The following is a 23597-nucleotide window of genomic DNA, read 5'->3' on the forward strand; positions in this document are numbered from 1 at the left end:
TAAGTAAAATATGAATCATGAAGGGGAGACAAACATTCAAATGGGGATAGTATAAATATAGTATGGATAAGAACTATTTCTGAAGAGGAAATACATCATGGATCTCACTAGCAGAGGCCAAAATCCTAAATAAAAGCCCCCAGGCCTAGATAATTTTATTTGTGGGAACAGTTATGATTTAACAAATATATTTTATACAAGTTCATTCAGAAAATAGAACAGTTACCTCCTTGCCACTTTTTGGGAAACCAGCATAATTATAATACAAAAATGTGACAGATTTTATGAGAAGGAAGCTAGATACTATTATCCATTATGAAAATCAAGATATAAGCTAGACATGGTACAAACCTAGAATCTCAGTACTTAGGAGATTAGGCAGCAGAATGTCAAGCTGTAGGCTAGTCTGGTCTATACAAAATAATAAATACTTCTAAGCAAATTAATATTAGAGGGGAGCTTTATTATTTTTGTTATTTATGAAAAGCTATCTTAACATTTAGTGGCAAGTAGTTGAATGTTTTCCCCCTGAGATTAGATGAGAAACAAGGCAAGATGTTTGCACTTATATTCATTTTATAGCAACTATGGAAAGTAGAAAGAAATAAAATTCTCAGTCTTGATAGAAGACAAGATTGTTTATACAGTAAATTCTAAAGAATTTCCAAAATAGTTTTGATTAAATAATGAATTAGCCTCATGTGATGGTGTTTTTTTGTTTTATTTTTTAAATTCCTTTCTTTCTTCCCTTTCTTTTCTCTTCTTTCCCCAACCTTGTTTTGTTGTTTAGACTGGCCTGTAACCTGCTTCAAACTTGTATTCCTCCTGCTTCAATTTCCCAAGTACTGGGGTTACAAGTATGTGCCTCGGCGGATCTCTGTGAGTTGGAGGCCAGCCTGGTCTACAGAGCTAGTTCCAGGACAGTCTCCAAAACAATACAGAGAAACCCTGTCTCGAAAAACCAAAAACCAAAACCAAAACCAAAAACAAACAAACAAAAAAACAAAAAACAAAACAAAACAAACAAACAAAAAAAAAAAAAACACCAAAAAACCAAGTATGTGCCTCTCACTATGCCTGGCTGAGTGATATTGAATCTTTTTTTTTTTTTGGTTTTTCGAGACAGGGTTTCTCTGTGGCTTTGGAGGCTGTCCTGGAACTTGCTCGGTAGACCAGGCTGGTCTCCAACTCACAGTGATCCGCCTGCCTCTGCCTCCCGAGTGCTGGGATTAAAGGCGTGCGCCACCTACGCCCTGCCGTGATATTGAATCTTAATTATCACAAGATTGAACTGAGAAACTAAACAGGTTTAGTACAGCATACTTTAAGGAAAGCTGTGATGGCATTCAAGAGACATTTTAGAACTCTAATATAAAGACTGGATTAATCTTAGATTTACAATGTAATGGGAAAACATGTGACAAAGGACTTGTATGTATAATGGCATTTCTATTTTCCATATGCCAAAGCGGTCTAGATATATTAACAGACTTATTACACATATGTTCATGTCTTAGATAGGTGATAGATTTCTTGCATCCAGGAAAGATTATAATATGAAGAAAAGTCGGATACATTTGAATAGACAAAATTAAAACCTTCCACAGCAACAATTGATGAGTAAAAAGATGGAGAGTATGTGTTTTTAATGATTATAACTTAACAATAATTTCAGAATATTTTATTAATAATTAACTTACAATAATTATTTGATAATATTTTACATTTTAGTTTTCAATTGGTAGGTTGTAATTGTGCATCTTTAAAGAATACCAAATGTGCCTGGTGTAGTACTTTTAAATTCCTGCCACTTTGGCTTTCCGGTTATTATTGACTCTAATCTGGAATTGTTATCTAAAATAAACCCTTTCTTCATGAAGTTGCTTTTAGTCATGGCATTTTAATCACAGTAGCATAAAACTAAAACAGAAGACTTACAAATGAACAACAAGTGCAGGAGAAATTGTGCAATATTAGCACAGACAAATAAAAACCACATTCTAGTTAATAGTAAGGATGTGTAGAAAGGTGAACTCTCAAAAACAAAAAAACAAACTGGAGAGTCAAAACCGAAAAACAATAAGACAAAAAAAAAAAAAAAAGACAAACAAAAAGCGCGCACACACACACACACACACACACACACACACACACACACACACACACACACACACACACACACACACACACACACACCATGGAATTTGTTTTGTGTTGGCCAACTACTCCTGGCCATGGGGCCTGTCCTAGAGTGTGGTTTTGTATACCCAGTTACACTCCAATGGAGAAAACTTGAGTTTTAAGGAGGATTTTTAAAAAGGGGACTGTTAGAGCTGGGACTGTAAACACCGAAAGCAAGTTACATGGGCTCTGATTCTTACTGTAAGGGTGTACATAAAACGTTAACTAGAACTATCCTTAATAGTTAATATAGATTTCTTTTTACATATTATAGACACATAGTTATTATTTTACATGTTTTAAGTTGGATCTATATGGTTTCATATGTGGATGAGGGTGTGCATCAACATGGCCAGAGAGTGTCATTGTTTTTTAAGTTAGGTTGTATCACTGGGACTTGGGCCTGCCCTATTAGATGAAGCTGGCTGGCCAGCAAGCCCCAGAGATCTATCTCTGCTTCTGTAGCATTGAAATTGTTAAGCATCTGGCTTTTTATGTTATCTCTGGAGAACTAACATAGGTTCTCATGCTTGCATGCTAAGTATGTTACTGAACTATCTAGTCTTTGTAATAATCTTTTGATTTTATTTTCTGTGTTATAATGTTTGACTAAAATATTTTGAAGCATACTCCCCCTTTATTTGTTCTATATCTTTGCTGCTAATGATAAGAAACCTTTGTAATTCATTAACAACTAAAGACTGGTACAAAGACTTACTAGAACCTACACTGGGAAGATGGTTACGTCTAGTGGGAAACATACTGTAACCATCTATGAGATCTTCCTTTTAAGAGGGAAGAATAAAGAGGTCATACTGACTCAGACTGTTGTTTCATTAACATTTTTTATAGTTTTCTTGCCTTTTATATAAACTTTTATATAAACAAAAGCTGTTTTTGAAAGCAATTAATATGAAAATTACAAAAACCAAAGAAAAATGTTAATTGATAGTAATTAAGATATAAAATCATTTTGAGTCATTCATATGAAATGAGTAAAAAATGAAAGTTTGGGTTGTTTTATGTAATAAAAATAGATTTTTAACAATTGAATCTTTTTTTTTTTTTTTTTTTTGGAGAAAGAGTTTGTCTGTGCAGCTTTGGAGCCTGGCCTAGAACTCACTCTGTAGACCATGCTGGCCTTGAACTCACAAAGATTCACCTGCCTCTGTCCCTCTAGTGCTGGGATTAAAGGTGTACACCACCACTGTCCAACAACAATTGAATTATTTGACAAACACTTTCAAAGCAACACATTTTAGGTCTTAGCAATTCATGTGAAATAGAGAGACTTTGAAATCCTTCAGTTCACGTTTCTGTGTTTTATGTCACTGTCATTTTATTGCTATTTGTATTTTAGCATAAGAGTAAAATCTCTTCTGAATATAAAATATGGCTGAATATTGGTAATAGATTATTATTTCTGAAATGGTATGGAAAAGTGAATGGTCACAACCGTTGTGCATCCCTTGCTGTCCTAGTAATAAGTGTATAGATTTGGCTGGCTTGGTTCTCAGAGAGATCTGCATGTCTCTGCCTTCTGAGTGCTGGGGGTAAAGGCTTCCACCACCATGCCCAACTTTCATCAAATTTTAGAGGCAAAAGAAGAAACTACTACATAAAAACATTAGTGTGTTATTAAGACAATGCTATACATTTCTTAGGCCATTTAGGCAGGTTAATAGGATTCAGATGGGCGCTTCTCTTTTGTCTAACTTGTTTATATGTTTTGTTTTTCAGAAGGAATTGAGTCTTCCAAGGAGAGGCAGCTTGTAAGTAGATGGTCGTTACCATTATGATTTTTTTTCCATAATGATCTCCTGATTGGGAACTTCCTTAAGATCCTATTGTTAGTATCCATTATAGAAATCTCATCCAAGAGTCTTGTTTTTTGGGTGCTGGAAAGGTAGATGGCTCAGTTCTTGTTTCAGTTCCCAGGATCCACATGGTTACTTACAGACGCCCATAACTCCATTTCCAAGGGATATGATGACCTCTTCTGACATCCATGGGCAGCAGGCACACTCAGGCATACATGTGGTACACAGACATTTGTGTAGGCAAAACATTCATTTACATTAAAAAAAAAAAAAAGAATCTTGTTTACTGCTATGTTTCCCATTATGTTAGAGACTTTCCCTCAGTAACCTCTTTGCCCCTAATCCACTTCTCTGACCCAAATTTTGTCTAACAGTTTGGTAAAGGTGTTGTCATATATCCATCACAATTACATACTTATTTTGGGATTTACTCTTAGTAGATTTATCAAGCTAACGATGTTAGGGAATTAATCTGAAATTCTTTGTGTCTGTATTTTACAACATAGCTATGGTGAGGAGAATTGTAGCACACGTTCTAATAGGTTTTAATAATAAAAACCTGGAGTCAGATATCAGGGTAAAAGCTGAAAGATCAGAGAGATGAAGGAACAAGCTACAACCACCTTTATCTTGATAACCTCCCAGCTGAACAGAGACATTGTTCTTGTTTCTTCCTGCTTATAATCCTTTCTCGGCCTAGCCATCTCACTTCCTGTCTGTCTGTTAGCTAGTGGCAAGCTCCACCCTCTGATCTTCAGACATGCTTTATTTGTAGAAACAAGATATCACCACAGAGTATGGTTCTTCTGGAGCAAAGGTTGCCACGTTTAGAGAGTAGATTAAAACAGGCTCTTGTTCTCCATTTTATTCTGGATTCAAGTTTAGTGGAAATTGGAAAGTAGTCTTTGTTTTTGGATTTTAATTTCTTATGTCTTGTTTGGGTACTTTTTTTCCTAAGAATTTTTGGGGACTCATTGCTGTTTTGTCTAATTAGAATTCTGGATTGTGTGTTAAGAAGCATAATTTAGTGTTTGAGAAGTGACTCAGGGGCAGCAGAGTATATGCTTAACTTGTTTGAGGCTCATGCATGAGATTCCATCTCTGGCAATGCAGAGGAAGAAAAGGTAGAATGTGAATTTACTGAATTAAGGTTTCTATGCTAAGGCCTGTCAATTGTTACTTGATTCACCTTTACCTAATGTACACTCATACCAACATCTACTATAATTGACTAATATCAAGGACCTCCAAGTTCCAGCCTTGGTGTCCTCTCAGAGTTCAGACAGGATGCTAAGCAAGCATGGGATATTTATTGCTAAGGGTATCTGAGGGTGAACGAATCAGCTCATACATGTATTCTTCTCATTGTCTTTATTTATTCTTCCAGAATTTTCCCAGATCTCACAAGGTTACTAGTTTATATATCCACACAGACATAATTAGCAAATCTCTGGCAAATGCAGGCCCCTGATGTCACAGAGGGGATGTGACTTGTAAAATGTTAGGCAAAAACTTAGGAGCCAGGAAAGGGTTAATGGAGTTAGGGGCTTGGATTTCTAAGAAGGGAGAAGGTGTGTCAGTACATAAAACTACATTTGTGTGGCTAGTTAAGCTGGAAGTTTGTAGTTGATACTTGTAGGGAAAAGGGGAGGAAAGCACGGCACTGCTCTGTGCTCACATTGCTATGTGCTCTCAAACATTTCTTCCGCAGCGGCTGGGAACACAGCTTTATGTTAGCCGTGGCAACCAGCATAAGCTGCAGAAGGAAAAGGGGTGACATTTGTTCAGCATTAGCTTTTTTGTCAAATGTTAGTTGATTAAAGGGGACTTCTCAGCACTCTATCAAAGGGAAAAACAAAAGCTCTGTAGTGTAAAATCCAGAGGCTGCTGCTTCCAGCCTCAGGGTAAGCAGTGGGCACTCTTCACTGCTGATGCCCGAGTGAGATGGAATTCTTTTTTGGGGGGCCTTTTTGAGAATTCAAGGCTCCCAGAATATATTCTATATATCAAGATTATAAAGCCAAATGAAGAGTCATCCTCCTGACTTCCCACAGATTAATGTGCCCAGAAGATGGAATATTTTTCATGAGATAAATGCACTCAAGTAGTGGAAACACCCAAAGCTATTCTTAGGGAAGAGATGAGGTGACTCATGAGAGAAATTACAGACAGGAACAACTGATTTCCACAGCTAGTGACTCCACGGCCTTGGCAGATGGAGCTCCCTATCACTCATGTGGTGGGTCAGCCTGTTGAATGTCAGGTTATCCTGCTGGATTTCTCATGGCCATTGACTGACTATGGGTCAAAATTTTGAAAACACCAGGCTGAGCATATTTCTTAGTGGATACTGTGCATGATGTACAAGCATGAAGACCTGAGCCAGATCACCCAGACTCACCTAAAGCTGGGCTTGGTACCACATATATGTATCTCAGTGTTCTTACGGGGAGATGGGAGGTGAAAGTAAGAGAATCTGTAGAAAAATAAGGACTGGCTAGCTGTGCATGTATAAGAACTATGATAAACAATGACTTTGAAACTTTTCCTTATGAAAATATAGCTATTGTATGTATATGAGGTGGGTATAATAGTATTTGTTTATTATGTATACTAAAGAGATTTAGTGTATGTGTGGATGAACTTATGCTACAACATATGTGCAATCATGAGACAACCAGCAGAAACCCATTCTCTCCATCTGAGACTTGAACTGAGGTTATCAGGGTCGATGGCAAAATGCCTTTCTTTACCTTTTGAACTGTTGACTGGCCTGAGAGAGAGAGAGAGAGAGAGAGAGAGAGAGAGAGAGAGAGAGAGAGAGAGAGGAGGGAGGGAGGGAGGGAGGGAGGGAGGGAGGGAGGGAGGGAGGACTGTCTGTCTGTCTGTCTGTCTGTCTCCCCCCCCCCCCATGCCTTTCCTCCCCTGCCTTTTAAATGAATTGGCTTAGTTCAAGATGATACAGAAGTCAGATTACAACAAAGATGAAACAGTAGGCTGTGGCAAGATTCCACATTGAATTTGCTTTAAATTCACAGATGAGGTAGGAGTGGCTGAATGAGACTATAGATGGTAACCACTTAGTGATTTTTTTTAAACAAAAGTTTATTAAAATGTACAACACACTCCATGGCAACACCTCATTCCACCTGTAGGTGTTAAAAGATGTTAATGGCAAAGAATCTGTATGTTTAAATAGGAATAGAAGAGGGTCACCATCACAAGGAACAACTTACTTATTGCCTTCACAATTCTAATTGTGATCTGGGGGTCCTTCCCCATGTCCTTGGCTTTTAGCTCTTCAAATCTTCTTCTTCTCTTTGTGTTGTGCCCAAGTTGCAAAGTCCTCAGGGACCACCAGGAAGACAGACCCACTAAACTGCAAAAGCAAGATTTAATGATTGCTCATCCAACCATATCAATGACCCCCTCTGGCCGACTGATTAGCAGCCTCCAGAGGGAGTGAAGTTCCCTGTCTACTGCTAGGTTTTAAAGACAAAAGTTACAGGATTACACCAGTAGATACGGTGATTGGTTGACATTTGGGAACAATTAGGAGAATTTCTCTAAGTCTTATTTTGGCTTGAAATACCTGTGTACCAATTATTTTAATTGGTCAGTGCTGAGAGGGAACATTCTGTGGTTTCTATAGTATTGTCTTGTTATGTGCAGGTGGTCTGTTGTACATAGCTTTCAGAACTATATCCTGGAAACTACAGGGGAGGTTTTGGTCTCCCCTGAGTTTCTTTTGTAGCCAAACAGTTCCCATCTAGGAGGCTGGGGGTGGGGTGGAGTCTGGAGTTTCTTTCTGTTCAGTTTTGGCCGTAGACTCCAGGAGGCCTGAGGATCTGGAGTTTCCTTGTGTCACAGGCATGTGTATCTTTTCTGTAGCCTGTCATAACTACAAGCAGGGGGCTGAGTGAGGGTCTGGTCCCTTTATTTCTATATTATTAGATGTGAAGCCTTTGAGTTTAGCTTACCCCTTTTACTTTGTATATGAAATATTTGTTTCGAGGGATTCTTCTTCTTCTTCTTCTTTTTTTTTTTTTTGGTTTTTTGAGACAGGGTTTCTCTGTATTGTTTTGGAGGTTGTCCTGGAACTCACTCTGTAGACCAGGCTGGCCTTGAACTCACAGAGATCCGCCTGCCTCTGCCTCCTGAGTGCTGGGATTAAAGGTGTGTGCCACCAACGCCTTTAAAAGGGAGGAGTCTTAATAAGCCTTTCTCAATTCTGGTTGGAGGAGAGCCAAAGAGAATGAGATGTGATTTATCAGTGTTTCATTATATGAGTTGAGGCTACAAACTGAAGGGTTATAAATAACCTATGGAGAAAGATAATGGGGTTTTTATATATTAGAAAATAAACATTAAACGAATATTTTAGACAAGTAACTATAGTCAGATGTTAGCAGTCTGCTTCTCTACTAAAAAGAGTTCTGGAAATTCTGACTCAGTCCACTGGAATGATCTGGAAGTTCTCCAGTTGTCCTAGAGATACTACCGGAAGCCTGTGCTCAAGAGTCTATTCTTTGACATGTCAGTAGTTTTAAATACCTGCTGACTCCTTTGCCATGTAGCTGAGATAAGCTTTCTTTGCTGAGAACACAATCTCTGGCTACTAATTGATCATGGTTATTAACTTTGGAATGTAAAAGTTCTGATAAAAATCCATTAAGAAGATACAAGTAACAGATGAATTAAGTTGCTTAATACCATGTAAATACAAAACAACTGGGTGGTGGTAACACTTTGCATTTAATCCCGGCACGGAGGAGGCAGAGGCAGGTGGATCTCTTGAGTTTAAGGCCATCTTGATCTATCTATAGGACAAGTTCCAGGACAGTCAGGACTATATATACATAGAGAAATCCAGAGGCTTAATATTGATTGCAAAATGTTTGGTCTGTTAGCTCAGGCTTACTACTAACTAGCTCTTACATTTAAATTAACCCATTTTTATTAATCTATGTATTGCCAAATGGATGTGGCTTTATGGCATCTTGCTACTTGAGCAGCTGGCTCACATCTCTCTTGACTCCTCCCTCCTTTCTCCCTATCTCCCTATTTGGCTTTACCACCCAGCTTTCTTCTACCTGACTATAGGCCAAATCAGCTTTATTATTTAATCAATGATAGCAATACATATTCACAGCATGTGGAATGATCATTCCTCAGCATGTCCCCTTTTCTGTCACTTCAAAAAGGAAGGCTTGAACTTAAATATAGTAAAATTACGTACAAGACAGTTATAATATCTGGTCTATTTGTATTTGACAAAATTAGAGAAAATATTTTATTATCTATTTTATCTTGGTGAATCTGGAGTTTTTATCTAATTTATCTTTTTATCATAACTAAGAAAAACTATTTAGTACCCAGTCTTCAAATCCATTGAAGACCTGAGAAGGAAATAATATTACCTGAGTAAGCAGCAAGTGCAGGCAAATGGTTTCCAAAAAATGTGAGAAATGATAGAAGCAGCTGGTCGCCTAACAGCCACTCAAGGTTCCTCTTTAATGTTAAATCATCCATCTTTGGCCTATAGGCCTAGAATATCTGATAGACTTTCCTGTGAAACTGGGACTTTTGAAGGACTGTCCTACCCAGTGTTGTCAAAGCTTTGCAGTCACCTTTCTTGTGTCCTACCAGTTTAGTTGGATAGTAACTGTCATCAATTGAAGCAAGGCCAGTTTCTTTGTCCATGTGCCTAGCTTTTGCCATAAAGAAAATAAATACAGAGTTTCTTTGATTCCCATCATCTTCTCTGGATTACATTGATGCTACCAGGAGCAGACATGTTTTACTGTCATGAAAAGTCTAGTTATTAAAAAACATTTTAATGTCATATTCTGTAGGTATTTGAAATGTTTGAAGAATACCTATGTATCTGAAATATATCTTTATATCTAGAAAACCTAACTAACATGACCTTAAGTTTGACTATTATAGATGACTATCAATCTGTATTTCTTAATTATATATTACATTTTAGTTGAGCTGTATAGACAAACTACCTTAAACAAGATTAGAAATATACATCAGTATATCAAAGTAACCTTAAATTTATATCAATAAACTAAAATCCATGCCAATGTAAAATATTTTGAGATTAACAGTTTTTTTGACTAAAGTGAATTCAGTAATCTACCCTTTCCATAATTTTTATGAGAGATTGACTATGACCAATAACAATTTGTAACCAATCCCCTTTAAATATTTTATAATAAATTAATAAATAAAATATAAACAATATTTTGAGAATTTGGACATAGTTCTCTAGACTACATCTTGTTAATTGGTTGGCTTTGGTGATCTTTGAGGGACCCTGAAAAAAATTAGAATTTAGAATTATGGTCAAGTCCTGACCTGTGGAAATAAAAGCAAAACTTCTCTCCCAAAGTGTCTTATCTTTTGACTTAAATTTTGAAATCAAGATAATTTAAAAGCATATAGGTCGGTTTAATATAGCAGTTTTTAAAACCCATAGTCACTTAGCAGTTAAAGATAGCATAATAATATATATATAATCTAGACTCTACGTACTTTCCATTTTTACGTGGCTTATTATATATTTTTGTTACTCTGTTCTGTTGGGCTTTTACTTTATTATTTTTAAATCATTTTTAAGATATATGATTGTTAATACCTTTTTTTTCTCTTTCCCAAGCCTATGTACATATTTAAACACACTGTAACCCATTAAGAGGTTTTTTTCCCCTGGTCTGAATCTGTCTTGATTGCATATATGTATTGTTTTTGATTGCATGAGATGAATCTTAAAACTGCTATGTTAGCTGCCTGCACTGCGCAGCTTTAGTGAATGGTGCTAGCACATTGTGTTTGGCCTCTCCCCCTCAGTTCTCTGAGCACCTAGTCTCAGGGAGGAGGTACTATCAAGAGTCATGATTACCACCACAACTCTGGGAAGCAGTCACTAAGTAGCATACAGCCAGCTTCCCACAAACCTCATTCAAGTGTTACATAGCAGGACCTCCGGAAAGAGCCATACCTGTTGTCAGTACCGAACCTGTCTCTTAAAGAAGGTGTGCCTCTGTTTGCCACTAGTAAATAGCCTACCTGAAAAAAGACAGTTACAAGAAGTCATGCTTGCCGGAGGTTGGTGGCGCACGCCTTTATTCCCAGTGCTCGGGAGGCAGAGGCAGGCGGATCTCTGAGTTTGAGGCCAGCCAGGTCTATAGAGCAAGTTCCAGGAGACCCTACAAAACAATACAGAGAAACCTTGTCTTGAAACCCCCCCAAAAAAGAAAAAAAGAAGTCATGCTTGGCTGTGTTCTTATGTTTGTTTAGGGACCCCCCCCCTTTTTTTTAAAGCTTTCTCAGGCTTTGTGTGGGTGTTTGGGTGCCATATGTGAAGGGAGGTTTCTCTGTCCAGCCTGTTCCACACCCACTTTTAAATAATCACTCAGAGGGTTAATATTATGACATGATAATCTTGTGATTCAATATATATGCTAAAAATAACTAGGAATTACCATGTATAAAGAGTCAGGGTTGGGGCTAGAGAGATGTCTCAGTGGCTTAAAGCACAAGCTGTTCTTCCAGAGGACCTAGGTTCGATTTCTATCTCCTACATCAATCAGTGAGTGGTTCTCAAACTTCCTAATGGCTGCAACATTTTAATACGGTTCCTTATGTTGTGGTGATCCAAACATAGAATTATTTTTGTTGCTATTCTACTGTTGTAAATGGTAATATAAATATCTTATGTAGGATATTTGATATGCAATCCACATCGGGGTTGAGACCCAAAGACTGAGAAACTATGCCCTACATGATGACTAACAAGCATTTGTAACTCCAGTTCCAGGATATCTGATACTTTTCGTTTGGCCTCCATGAATACTGTATGCATAAATATGCATAATCATAAAATAAAAATAAATCTAAAAAAAAAGGAAGAGAGTCCGGAATAATCCCAGAACTTGGGAGGCAGATGCAAGCTGATCTTTGTGAGTTTGAGATCAGCCTGGTCTAGAGAACAAGCTGTAGGACAGCCAGAGCTACATAGAAACCCTGTCTGGGGGAAGTGAGGGTACTACATTGATCCATAAGATATTTAATAACAAGTTTTAAAGTAATGTAATTACTAAATGAGTATTTTAGATAACTGAAGCCCATATTGAAGATACTGAGTTGTTTGTTGTTTCCTAGTAAGATATGGCAAAGCATTTTCAGGTCATTGGGATGACTATATTACATTCTTTTTTATTTCCCAATTATTGATTTATTTTTATGTGCCTGTGTGTATGCCTGTTACAGGAGTTACAGACAGTTGTGACCTGTCATGTGGGTTCTGGAAATTGAACTCCAGATCCACTAGAAGAGCAGCCAGTGCTCTTAACTTCTGAGTTATCTCTCCTGCCCCGTAACTGTATTACAATATAAATATATAGTTTTTATAGCTATACACTTCCTCATAGACTGCCTGTATTGGTTTAGTGAAGTAAGCACCCATCTTAGGAAAGGTAGGTATGGTTAATATAGATTGCAAAACTGATATAATGTAGAATTGCCTAGGAAACAAGCTTCTGGTCATGCTTGTGAAGGAGTTTCTAGAGTGGATTAAACCATTCCATGGCAGGAAGCTCCAGACTTAGTTGAAAAAGGAGGAAGGAGGCTGAATGTAGATAGCATTCTTCTCTGACTGTGGATGCAGCGAAACAGCTACTTCTCTCTGTCACCCTGGACTGGACTGGACTGGACTGGTATTCCTGGTATACCTGCCTTCCTGGTATTTGATCATAACGATAAGAAAAAGTAACTAATACACCAGGTAAAAAGGAACTAAGGTAGCTTCTTCTAGGATATGTAAGGGTAATTTATAGTTGATAGCCAGCAAAGAACTAGGATTGTCTTTCTTAAAATCACAAAAAACATGATTCTTCCAATGATCTGAACTTATGGGTTTTTTTCTGAATCAGGATTCCTTGTGAAAAAAAAATAGCCCTAATAATATGTTGATTACAGGTTTTTGAGACACTAAATAGGAAACACCTAGGCTGCTTTTGAATTTGTAATAAGAACTGCAAGCAAATAAATATGTGTTGCTTTAATTGACTAAATTTTTGGTCATTTATTATGCAGTAGAAAAACAGGCATTGACTTTTATTTTTTTAATGAACTTATTTTTGCGGGGCAGAGTCTTATGTATGTTAGACTGGCTTTGAACTCTTTGGAGTAGAGGATGGCTTAAACTACTGATCCTTTTTCCTTTGTCTTCTGAATTCTTGACTTGCAGGTGTGTGTTAACATGCCTGACCTCCTTCAGTTATTAAGAGTCCCCTTCTTTCTAAATTTGCTTACCTGTGTTATCTGTTTCTTATGCCTGAAAGCTGTTGCCTTGTGTTTTGTTTAGAATAGTTTTATTTTAGTATTTTCACAGTTACAAGTAGAAGTTTGTTAGTATGTTAATGCCTAAAATTGAAAGTTTTTCTTTAATTATGTCTCAAAAAATACTATATTTTTGTATCAAGTTAAGCTATTGAGTTTTTTTACTTTTATTCCTTGATTTCGTTTTCAAAATACTCAATAACACACATAAAATTTGTTATTTTTGTTCCTATTATAATCTATTTAGCTGAATAGTACTTTTTAAAAGATGCAGCATGAATTTTCTTATTACCAGGTAATTATTTTATTGTTTTTTTGGCGCTAAGAGATCTTCTTGCTTCTGCCTCCCAACTTCTGGGATTAAAGGTTTGTGCCACCATACCCAGACAAATTCATGTTTTTATTTATACTTTTTCCTATCCAGTGACCACTTGTTCTGTTGTTTTCCTCCATCATTTCTAAATCTAATATATACTAAATAATAGTTCTAATTTTAAGTGGTTATTAGTATAGAGTATTGATTTCTTGCTTTACATGTTATATGTAGGCCTATAGGCAAACATAGTCTATTAATATGAATTCCATAATTCTCCAAAATGTTATGCTACTGTATGAACACTGACCTATATATTATGAGTATCTATAGAGCTATGAATTGAAACAAAATTAAATCAGGTAAGTTGGTGTTTACTCTACCAGAAGCGTCTTAGTCACTGTGAAGAGACCATAACCAAGGCAACTCTTAAAAGAAAAAGCATTTAATTGAGGGCTTGCTCACAGTTTCAGAGGTTTAGTTCATTATCGTGGCTGGGAGCATGGCAGCAGGCAGGCAGGCAGGCATGGTTCAGGAGAGTAGTTGAGAGAACTGATCCAAAGGCAGAGAGAAACTGGACTTAGCATGGCCTTTGAAATTCTTTTAAAAGCCTACCCACCAGTGACACACTTCCTCCAGGAAGGCCACACATCCTAATCCTTATCAAATATGCTACTCCTGGATGACTAAATATTCAAATATATGATCCTGTGGGGGGGGTCATTCTTATTCAAACCACCAGAGGAAGATAATTTTCTAGGCTAGACATCAGTTGTATTTGTGACTCATAAGAGGATAGATGTCACGGGTTATTTTGTCTTTTCCCTTGTTTCTTGGACCATTTTCTGCTTGGATAGTCATTATTCTCAGAATTCTTTCTCTTTCTGAAGTTTCCAGGTTGTTTTATTTTATATTTATTTTTGTCACATCAATGGCATTCTGATAGTTTCCCCTCCACACTTTTAAGGAGGGAGAGAATGAGAAAAAGATATGATAATTTTCCTGCATTCTGAACAATTAGTTCTTGGGTAGAATTTTGGCATTCCATTTTGTGACAGAGGCAACTTAGTTTCTTAGTTTTTGTTTGTACTATTTATCAGATCTCTAAAGTGAATGATGTATCCCACAGGCCCTTTCTCTCTAATTTGAGTGATAACATAGTCTGCAACTATTTCTATGAATGAATAGGAAAAGTTGGACATTTCATTTGCTGTGCTACTGTGTTTGTACCCTATTAGTCCAATAAAGTGTTAGGCCCTCCCAATCCTGGCAAAGGCACAGGGGTATTGATACATGGACTCCAATGCCAATAAACAGTATTCTGTCTGGAGATGTATTAAACTATGGAGGTGAAAGTAGTGCCTTTTTGGTGTTAAATACGGTATGACTTTATAATCTCTAAAGATCATAAATATTTTCCATTTTCAGTATTATTGAAGAAACTCAATGTTGTGCTGATTTTCCTGAAGTTATTAGTGCAAAGCAGTATAGAGAAAAACTTGTTTGCTGTTGTTGTCAAACACTTTTCCTGAAAAGTGTAGCTCAGAAATTTGGTTCAGAAACTGAAGATAGGGATGTTTTAGGCTAATAAGATTCATACATAGATTAACTAAGCATAAGAATTGAGGAGAAGTTTATTTTCAATTTACCAATATGGCTTACTCTCTTGTTTGGTTTTGGGTTGTTACTGTTGTTTGAAATAATGATAATATTAATAGTACATATTTTTAGCCGGGCGTTGGTGGTGCACGCCTTTAATCCCAGCACTCGGGAGGCAGAGGCAGGCAGTTCTCTGTGAGTTCGAGGCCAGCCTGGTCTACAGAGTGAGTTCCAGGACAGCCTCCAAAACAATACAGAGAAACCCTGTCTTGAAAAACCAAAAATAAATAAATAAATAAATAGTACATATTTTTGGTTTTGGGTTGTTACTGTTGTTTGAAATAATGATAATATTAATAGTACATATTTTATAGGGCTTCTGTGAGTATATGTGAATTGCCTGGGAAGTACTTAGGTTTTAACCTATTGAGTAAGCACTTAATAAAGATAGATTTTTATGTCATTTTGGTTGAGACATTAAAGAACTGGAAAATATTGGGTAGAAACTTTTTATTTATTTGTTTGTTTTTAAGTCAGGGTTTCTCTGTATGTAGTCCTAGCTGTCCTGAAACTTGGTCTATAGATCAGGCTTGCCTCGAATTCAAAGAGTTCTGCGTCTGCCTCTAAGTGCTGAGATTAAAGGTGTGCTTCACCACTACCCAGCTCAAATGTTTTAGATTTTTAGTAACATTTTACATTAAATTTTATCATAAATGTTTGTACACATATTTTATATATTTCAGTAGTAATTGTAACATACTGATTTCATAAAACAGCATTTAACCTTATTATGTATAATACTGTGACATACTATATTTTGTTTCCTCCTTTTTAAAAAAAGTTGATTCTGCCCCATCCCTTGAATTGATGATTGACTAAACCTGCAGTTGCAGAAGCACTGGTTAGAGTATAAATTAATCTTTTGACTTTAACCTGGAAAACAGTTGAACATACTTTGCTGTGTAGATGAGTTAAGAGCCTGTCACAATTGGCTGATACTCTAGAGCAAGGGATGAGACTTCTTATTCTTTAGCTCCTGCACAGTTTCCTTTGGTTGCTTAGCTTTCTACAGGTCAGGCTGTTTCTCTCAGATGATTTGCTATTACTCAGGTGCATCTCCTTCTTTAAAATAGGAAGGTGTGTAACAGTAACCACTCCACAGTTCTTTCTCTTGTGCTGTGCACTTTCTGTTTTACACATTACTCATCTATGTTGGGTACCTTAATTATCTTCATTTTACAGATGGAAAACTGAAGTATACATTAGTTTACAGTAAAGTCCTTCCCCCCCTTTTTTTTAAAAATTCTTTTTTGAGACAGGGTTTCTCTGTGTAGCCCCAGCTGTCCTGGAACTCACTTTCTCACTTTGTAGACCAGGCTGCCTTGAACTTAGAGAGATCCGCCTGCCTCTGCCTCCTGAGTGCTGGGACTAAAGGCGTGCACTTCCACTGCCCAGCTACATTAAAGTCTTACATGTCTTTAATGTAAATGGTTTCTGTGACAGTTATTAGATCAAATTACATTAGTTTCTGGGCTTACAATTGTTTGTATTATTTTGAAACAGGTCGTATTTTGCTGTGTAGGCAAAGATGACCATGAATCTGATTTTTATGCCTTTACCTCCCAAGTTTAGGTATTACCATGCCTGGACTTATTTTCTTACCTCAGTTCTTACTAAGGTTATTGAAATGACAAGAGAATAATCGAAATTTAATAAAATTGATGCCAAAGTTTTAAAGAATAAATATTTAAATTGGTCAGTTTTAGAATTTGAATAATGACTGCTTAGGATCTTAAAGTCCTGTTATCTTCCACCAGGCCTGGGTTTGAGAATGCATAGCGTTGCCCAAATACCTACTTATTCTTAGCTCATTAATTTACCAATTTGGGATCTGTAAGAGGCTTTCATCCAATCCCCTCCCCCCTGCAACAGCTGTTTGTATCCTGCCCTACGGCTCCGGGGTTAATAGTATTTCTGACACAGTGTGAGTTTTCAAGTTGGTATGTATAATTTCTGCCAGAGCCTTTGCTGCTGCCAAGTCTGAGGGTGGGAGGGTACAACAGATTTGTGGGGGAGGGTGCTTGTGACCATGAGGGGACAAGGTGCTCTCTGGGTCTCTGATTTGCTGCAGGCTGAGTGTGAATGATGTCAGGCAGATCAGAGGACAGCTGATTCACTTGGGAACTGGAACTTTTCCCTCTCTTGGGCTCTTGGTTTTTGTGAGGGGATTCTGACTGCCAATCTAGTTACTTTTTTTGTTTTTTGAGAAATATACCTTAATGTTATCCAGGAGTTTTGGGAACCTTTCTAGGTTTTCACTGGCTAAAATACCCCTTATGTGAGAGAAGTGTCTGCTGAGATTCCACTGTGAGAGGCAGATCTTGAGTAGACAGGAGAATGATGAAACGGAGGAGAGAGAGACTGGGAGCACCGTGCCTGCGGATTCAGTAAGGAGGTTGGGGTCTCTGACTCAAAACTGGCAGATGTCAGAAAAAGAACGAATGCCAAGTTGACTTCATTTGCTTGGATGAAGACTCTGCTTTGGAAATGTGTTAGGAAGAGGGTGGAGCTGACTTTGTCAATTCAAGGTCAAAAGAGAGGTCCTTGGTAGCAACCTGTGGTTTTGTGTTTTGTTTTTTAGTTTGTTTTTGTTTGATTCAGGTGTAATTTTAGGGGTTCCTAGGTGCTTGGGGAAGCTGGGTTAACAGTAATTTTAGTTTTCCCCTTGCCTTGAAAGCAAGTTTTTAAAGTTATTGGTTTTGTTTGTTTGTTTTTGTTTTTCGAGACAGGGTTTCTTTGTATTGTTTTGGAGGCTGTTCTGGAACTCTCTCCGTAGACCAGGCTGCTCTCTAAAGTTATTGTTAAAGTTGAAAATAAAAGTTTCAAGAATGAGGGAGAAAAAAAGGGAAATGAAAAGCATTCCCTCTTTGACTCAGGGTGTGGGGGGAATACATTTCTACCCTTGGCCTGTCAGCTCCTAACCTCAGGTCTCCTTGCAGATCCAAGTGGTATCCTTTGCCTTAAATTCTGTTTCTCCTTTGGCTTAGAAGCCATGAAGTGAAAATTTCAAAGCAGAGAAATGGGGAGGGGGGTGTTCTGTTTTCAGGGTGGTTTCCCCAAGATCTGTTCAGGTTTATTTAGTAAAGAAGTCTTGAGAAATTCATTGAGTAAGTCATGGATGAGGAAAGAATCCTAGTGTCCATGTCTCCGCATTATGTTTGAGCCCTGCCTTAAATCCCAGAGTGGAGGGAGCACACCGTCTTCCTGGGTATTAGTGCTCACAGTGACTTTTTGTAGGTTGAAGTCCTTAGCATGCTCATTCATTGAATTATTACTTCTACTAGTCCTTAGAAAAGAGCACTCATTTGAATTCCAATTGGTGTATTCATATACTTTAAAGAAAACAATAACAAAAAACCCAAAACTTGATTTACCAGACTGAGACTAGAGTAAAAAGATCACAAAAGAAAGCATAATCCACTGAAGTGGTATTTAAAGTAAACATGACTTGTTAGCTGAGCATGATTTTAAATGGAGTTTGTAAATTTCCAAAAATATGCATGGCCAATAATTATGATCTTTGAACATTGCTGAATAAATTATATTGGGGAGTCTTGTATCAGCCTTAGAGGCGAATTTGAAAAAATAACCCTGATGGAGGAGCTAGTAAGTAGTTTATTAATTCTTTTTCTTTTTCCCCTCCCCCTCCCCCTCCCTCCCTCCCTCCCTCCCTCCCTCCCTCCCTCCCTTCCTTCCAAGACAGGAATTTTCTGTGTGGCCCTGGCTGTCCTGGAAGTCACTCTGTAGACCAGGCCTGCTTTAGACTCACAGAGGTCGTCTGCCTCTGCCTCCACTGTGTGGGGTTAAAGGCAGCGCTACCACCCCTGGCCACTGCTGTTATCTTTTTTCCCCCCAAACAATCCATTGTAGACTGCAGCCGTTGCAGGAAATTTAGGCATGCCTATAATTTATTTTACTCTTTTGAGGCAGGGCCTTGGTATGTAGTTCAGGCTGGCTTTAAACTCACAATTTTCCTGTATCAGCCTCCTAAGCACTGAGATTATAGACATGTACCATTTGAGGCACTATCTGTCCCTTTTAGACTATAGACAGTTGTATAATTAAGTTGCAGAGTAGTAATTAGGAGAAAAATAAAAATGAGATTTTTTTTACAGTTTTTTAAATAATCCTGCTAACATAGTTATTAAAGTGACTAAACCTCACATTAATTATGTGATAAGATTTAAGACTGCCAAGTATGGTGATGGGGGCTCATAATCCTAGCTCTGTGGGAGGCTGAATGAAGTAAGGATACCACACGATAGAGACCGCTTGAGCAACTTAGTGAGAAGTCTTAAGAAGAAAGGTTTAAAAACTAAGCATTATTTTACAGGATAACAACAGAGTATCTTATTGTAGGGTTTAGTGAATTCTAACTTATATATGCAAGGGAAAGTAAGTTACGTTTGTGAAAATTTAGGTATACCCATAATTTTGGGGGCCTATAACTCTTTTGGGGCAGAGCCTACATGTTGTCCAGGCTGGCTTTAAACACATGACCTTCATGTAGCAGCTGTCCAAGCACTGAGATTATAGACATGTACAATTTGAGGCACTATCTGTCCTCTGTGTGTGGGTTAGGCTTAGTCTGTGTGCTGTTTGCCAACATGGTACTGGTATAGAATATTTGAGAATGATTTTTGACCACTTACTTTTTAAAAGCCTCTTGCTTGAACTTAATTTACTTTGAATATGCTTCTTTTTGGTGGAGAAATTAACACTGACCCTGTTTTTTTGTTTGTTTGTTTGTTTTTTGTTTTTTTTTTTTAACTATGATACCTTGTCAGAATCTCTACTCTTTGCCGAGGAGCTGACGTAAATCAGCATATGTTCTCACCCTCATCAGCTCCAGCCCTCTCCCTGGCTAAACTCCCATTTAGTGCTGATTGTGTGCTGTCTACTTCTCCTCTTGTCTTTTTCTTGAACCCTCAAGCCCACAGCAGTCCCTGCAGTCCCTGTTCCAGCCGCACACTGCAGTGGAGGTAAGGAAGCCTGCAATGAATTGATTTGGTTATTGGCGATTGTTTTTGGTCTCATAGATAAAGTCTGTACTTTGCTCCTTAGTAATGGGAAGAATTTGGTAAGAGGCTATATAAGTCCTTCATGGATCTCTGCTATCTTTAATTTTTCTGAAGAAAGTATAGGGTAGTATATTGGTAATAAGATATTTTTGTGGGCATCCTAACCCTGTGACTGTGACCACCTCATAACACATCCATCTTTTATATAGCACAGATATCTGCATTATAAGGCCCAGAGAGGTGGGTCAGCAGTTAAGAGCACTTGTTCCTGAGGAGGATCCAGCTTTGATTCCCAGCACCCACATGGTAGCTCACAACTGTAACCCTAGTTCCAGGGGATCAAGCAGGCATGCAGGCAGAAGATTCGGATAAAGTAAAATAAATGATTCATTAAATACACACTCACACTTAATCCTAAAAACAGGCCGAATGATATTCCATCTGATGAAAATAGCTCTCCTACTTTTTTATACTTTTCTGCATTAGGTACAGGAGACAAAGCACAAAATGGTGAAGTTCCTATCCTCAGAGAACTTAGGTTATAGTGGAAGGAGACAGAGTTAATGAATGAATATATAATACAATAAGTAGCAGGATAGAGGGAGTAGAAATATGATGAGCAGGATTAACCATCCTCAGTGATAAATTGACATTGAGAAAAGACCTCAGAGAAGGATGACCAGGAGGAGGTGGTGCATGCCTTTAATCCCAGGACTTGGGAGTCAGAAGCAGAACTCACTCTGTTTTTGAGACATGCCTGGTCTTCAGAGCTCGTTCCAGGACAGAGAAACTCTATCTCTAAAAAGCAAACAAACAAACAAAAAACAGCAAACATACAAATAGAAAAAAGGAAGTTGTGACAGGGCCCTGCTAAAGCTATTTACAGGAAGAGTGTTGAAGCTTAGGCAGTATTGCCTGTCATGAACTTGGTCTAGGATATTGTTCCCAACCTTCCTAATGCTGTGATCCTTTAATACAGTTTCTTGGTTGGGTGTAGTGGAGCACATGTTTGCTTCCAGCACAGGGTAGGTAGAGGCAGGTGCGTCTCTGTGAGTTCAAGGCCAGTCTGGTCTACAAAGCAAGTTCGAGGACAGCCAGGACTGTTTGTTTCACAGAGAAGCCCTGCCGCAAAAACACAACAACAAAAAATACAGTTCCTCGTGTCATGGTGATCCCCATAATATTATTTAGTTGCTACTTAGTAATTGTAATTTTACACTGTTAGAAATTGTAATGTAAATATCTGATATGCTGGATATCTGATATGACCCCTATGAAAGGATGGTTTGACCCCCATAGTGGTCCTGTGTGATTTGTACAGCAGAGTTCCACAAAGCTGGTGTGGCATAAGCTAGGCGGGGAATACTGTGAAATGAGGTGTGAGGAGGAATGTGGAGCTGGTCAGATTAAGTGGAGCTTTGAAGGCCCCAGTGTATGTGTATTTGTTTTTATGCTGAGTGAGGTAAGTAGACATGAAATGTTTAAAGCACAAGAATTTATAAATATAAAGGTTCCCTGTGACAGGCATGGTAGGGTAATCCTTAAATCTTAGCGCTTGGGAATTGAAAGCAAGGAAGGTCAGGAGTTCAAGGCAAACCTGGATACTTAGTATGCGTATACAGGCTACCCTAGACTACATGAGACATTATCTCAAAAGTAATTAAAAGAGGGTTAGAGAGATGACTCAGTGTATAAAGGTACTTGCAGCCAACCCTTATGACCTGTGTTCAGCCCCCAGAACTCACATGGTGCAAGGAAAGAACTGACTGCTGAAAATATTTTAACATTCCTTTGACTGCCACAAATATATAAAATAAAAATCAAATGTAAATAAAATTACCACTCTGGTTATAGTTAGAATACTAGTGGCATTGTCTAGGTAAGATACCCTTGTTCTTTGAACCCATGATGGTACAGGTGAAAAGTTTCTTTGGGAAATTATTTTTGTTGTTTGTATTGGTGTAGTATACCTACTTGTTTGAGAGGATCCATGCACATGAGTGTGCAAATATGAATACATGAATGTGCACATGCATGTGAAGGCCAGAGTTAGGTGTTGGGTGTTTGTTTCAAACATTCTCTTATGTTTTAAAACATAAGCTTAACCTCAAACTCACAGATTCAGCTAAGCTGGTTGGTCAGTGAATGAGTTCCAGGGACCTTCCTGTCTCCACCTTTCCAGCACTGGGATTGCAAGTTCATATAGCCACTCCTTGGGTTGCTGGGCATTTGAACTCAGTGCCTTCACCTTCCCAGCACTGGGATTACAAGTGCATGTAGCCTCCCCTGGCCTTTGTATGGGTTGTTGGTGATCTTCTGAACTCAGGTCCTCATGTTTACACAGTAAGTACTTTACCTACCCACTGAACCATATTCTTAGACCCAGTGTGTTATTTTAAAGGTATAATTGATAGGATTTGTTTATGGAGTCAGTGTGGGATTTAAGAAAAAGGTAAGTTAGGAATGGCTAAAGATTTTGGATTCAGTGACCAAAAATTGGAGGTAAGTAATATTCGAAAATTGCAGGACAGGTAGTTACATAGTCAATGAGAAGGTAACAGGTAGTATAATTAGAAATTAAGAGCATATTAGTGATTTATGAGATCATCTGTGACTGCCTGTTGATAGAAAATGAAGACATGTCTAAGGACAGAGTCAGCAGTGTGACTTTTAGAGGGCAGGGAGATAACAAAGAACCAGCAAAGTAAAGACTGGGGAGGAACTGCTCTGCAAGACCTGAAAAGGTGTCTTGGAAGCCAATTGGGGTTAAAGTTTGTAAACAGAAGATTGATTAATGAAAAAAAATATATATATGCCAAGTTTTCTGCTAGAAAAAATGTACCAGAGAAATCAAAAGGTTAAGTAGTTTTTACTTAGCATATTTAGATTTAAATGACATAATTTGATTTTGGAGATCAAAATCTGCAGGTCTTGGGATAGTGTTAGACAATGCCAGGAATGTGGCCTTGCCTTCAGGCACCTTTTCATGCATGTTTGAGGTTGGCTAGACAGTGATGCCTATTGTAGGTGTAGTCTTGGCACATGACTTAGATTAGCTAACTCTATAGTTTTAGAACACACAACCTTGAGCAGTATCTTACATTAATGAAAATATGAATCTTCTGTTTTCTAGTAGACTTGTTTCCATGTTTGTTCACTGTATTAGTGTATTATTCCATTTTTTCCTATTCCGTGCAAAATATTAGTTCAATATATGACAAGATGGTTTTGATTGCTTACAGAACATTTTTG

The 23597-nt window shown here is 37.8% G+C and overlaps 1 protein-coding gene across 6 annotated transcripts in view; it reads left to right on the forward strand.

Moving 5' to 3' along the window:
* Positions 1-23597, forward strand: part of Mast2 (microtubule associated serine/threonine kinase 2) — a 146741-nt gene that overhangs the window by 50809 nt on the left and 72335 nt on the right. For 5 of the 6 annotated variants that reach the window (XM_040756915.1, XM_040756917.1, XM_040756914.1 and 2 more), the window contains one exon: positions 3922-3953. In XM_040756915.1, the coding sequence (XP_040612849.1) occupies positions 3922-3953 (32 nt within the window). Of the gene's footprint in view, positions 1-3921; positions 3954-17476; positions 17712-20111; positions 20307-23597 lie in introns of those variants that run through there. The other variant, XM_040756918.1, reaches the window with a different exon arrangement.

Source organism: Mesocricetus auratus, unplaced genomic scaffold (genome assembly GCF_017639785.1).
Source record: "Mesocricetus auratus isolate SY011 unplaced genomic scaffold, BCM_Maur_2.0 Super-Scaffold_100014, whole genome shotgun sequence".
Classification (NCBI taxonomy): Eukaryota; Metazoa; Chordata; class Mammalia; order Rodentia; family Cricetidae; genus Mesocricetus; species Mesocricetus auratus.